Source organism: Nicotiana tomentosiformis, chromosome 11 (assembly GCF_000390325.3).
Source record: "Nicotiana tomentosiformis chromosome 11, ASM39032v3, whole genome shotgun sequence".
Classification (NCBI taxonomy): domain Eukaryota; kingdom Viridiplantae; phylum Streptophyta; class Magnoliopsida; order Solanales; family Solanaceae; genus Nicotiana; species Nicotiana tomentosiformis.
The window spans coordinates 34,615,894-34,617,715 of NC_090822.1; the positions used below are offsets into that span (position 1 = coordinate 34,615,894).

The following is a 1,822-nucleotide window of genomic DNA, read 5'->3' on the forward strand; positions in this document are numbered from 1 at the left end:
ATCAAATTGCTTTTATTCCTATGGCAAGTACACTGGAATCTGGGCAAAGAAACAATGCTATGCAAGTAGCTGCTCCAGTTGTAGATGATACCGGGTTACTAGCTGGAAAAACTTTCAGTGTAACAAGTGGTATTTGGTCTAAAGGAATCCTTATTAATAATAGGGGTCAAAGGGAGTTGTTAATGATAGCCAAAAATCATGAACCAAACCCTTTGGCCATGTAGGTGATTGATGATGAACAAGGTGAAGAGGAAGACTTGGGGGAGGACATAGAGGAGGAATCTACAACTGCTAACTTTAAACAAGCAGCGAGAGATGGTGATATATCTCCCAAAAGTGTGGACAAGAAGAAATCAGCTGGCAAAGCTTCAAGGAGACAAAAGAAAGACAATAAGGACATTGTACCTTTAAGGGTGCAACCAAAGAGGAGTGCGATCTCTCTTTCCAAATAATCTTATGGATAATGCTGTAGTTTGGAATGTGAGGTCGATAAACACACAAAAAGCTTTCAATAGGGTTGATGGAACCTTGGCAAGACATCAACAAGTTGGAGAAGTATAGAAGGAAGTTTGGGATTCGCTCTGCTTATGCTAACATGAATGGCAAGATATGGGCTTTTGTTGATGAATATATTGATGTAGACATTTTGATGAACATGGAACAACAAATGACTTTGAAGCTATTTCATAGGAATCTGAGTAAGGAGTTATATGTGACATTAGTATATGCCAAATATGATATTATAGAAAGAATTGAGCTATGGGATTCCATGTACCACTTAGCTTCATATATGGAATCTCCTTGGCTTGTAGGAGGAGATTTCAATGTGATTTTATCTGGGGAGGAGAAATATGGCCCCCTGCTAGTTTACTTGAGTGAAGTTGAAGACTTTGCACATTGTGTGGACACATGTGCATTGTATGATCTTGGCTTCAAAGGGAGTTTGTATACTTGGTGGAATGGGAGGTCTAATATTGATTGCATCTTTAAGAGACTTAATAGGTTCTTTGCAAATCAACATTTCTTAGATTTATTCCCAACATTGAAGGTTGAGCACATGATCAAGTATGGTTCATACCATGCCCCTCTCTTATTGTCTTGCAACATTGACACTGTCCAAGTTAAGAAACCTTTCAAGTTTCTCAACTTCTGGACCAAACATGAGACGTTTTTGAAGGTAGTGAAGGAGAATTGGGTAGCTGATACTATGTGGAATCCATTTATTTTATTCCAAAGCAAGCAGAAGAAGGTGTAGACTGTATTGGCAACTTGGAGCAAGGAGACATTTGGAGACATTTTTAAACAAATTGCAGCACTGGAGGATGTAATTAAGGTGCATGAGATTGAGTTTGAATTGAATCCAACAGCCCAGAATACAGCAAAATTGCATAAGGTAGAAGCTGATCTTACAAGATACTATCATCTTGAAGAGGAGTTTTGGAGACAAAAGGCAGGAGTGTAGTGGTTTAAGGATGGGGATATAAACACTAAGTTCTTTCATGCTCATGTGAGAGGTAAGACGAAAATGATGAAGGTATCCAAAATATTGGACAACAATGATAACTGGGTTGAATCTCAAGAAGAAATGGCAAATGAGGCAGTAGACGTTTTCCAAGCTCAGTTCATTGAAAAAGGGATTCCTAATAACTTTGATATCATTAATCATGTTCATAGGATGATTTCTGCTGAGAAAAATGAAAGGTTGTGGGAAGAACCTACCATGGAAGAGGTTAAGGTAGCAATGTATGGTCTGAATGGTGATAGTGCGAGTGGTCCTGATGGATTCACAGGCTAGTTTTATCATGTTGCCTGGGAGGTTATC

The 1,822-nt window shown here is 38.7% G+C and overlaps 1 protein-coding gene across 1 annotated transcript; it reads left to right on the forward strand.

The window, feature by feature from the left end:
• Positions 1–520: 520 nt before the first annotated feature.
• LOC138901244 (uncharacterized) lies at positions 521–1,462 on the forward strand. Its single transcript, XM_070188990.1, has 2 exons — positions 521–1,195; positions 1,280–1,462. The coding sequence occupies exons 1-2, from the start codon at positions 521–523 to the stop codon at positions 1,460–1,462; spliced, it is 858 nt and encodes a 285-aa protein (XP_070045091.1).
• The last annotated feature ends 360 nt before the right edge of the window (positions 1,463–1,822 follow it).

Excerpts from the sequence above, each read along its gene's own strand:
- LOC138901244 (XM_070188990.1), top strand. The coding sequence starts at position 521 with ATGGAACCTTGGCAAGACATCAACAAGTTGGAGAAGTATAGAAGGAAG. Across the intron at positions 1,196-1,279 it reads AGGTAGTGAAGGAGAATTGG|GAGACATTTGGAGACATTTT; the intron begins GTAGCTGATACT and ends ACTTGGAGCAAG.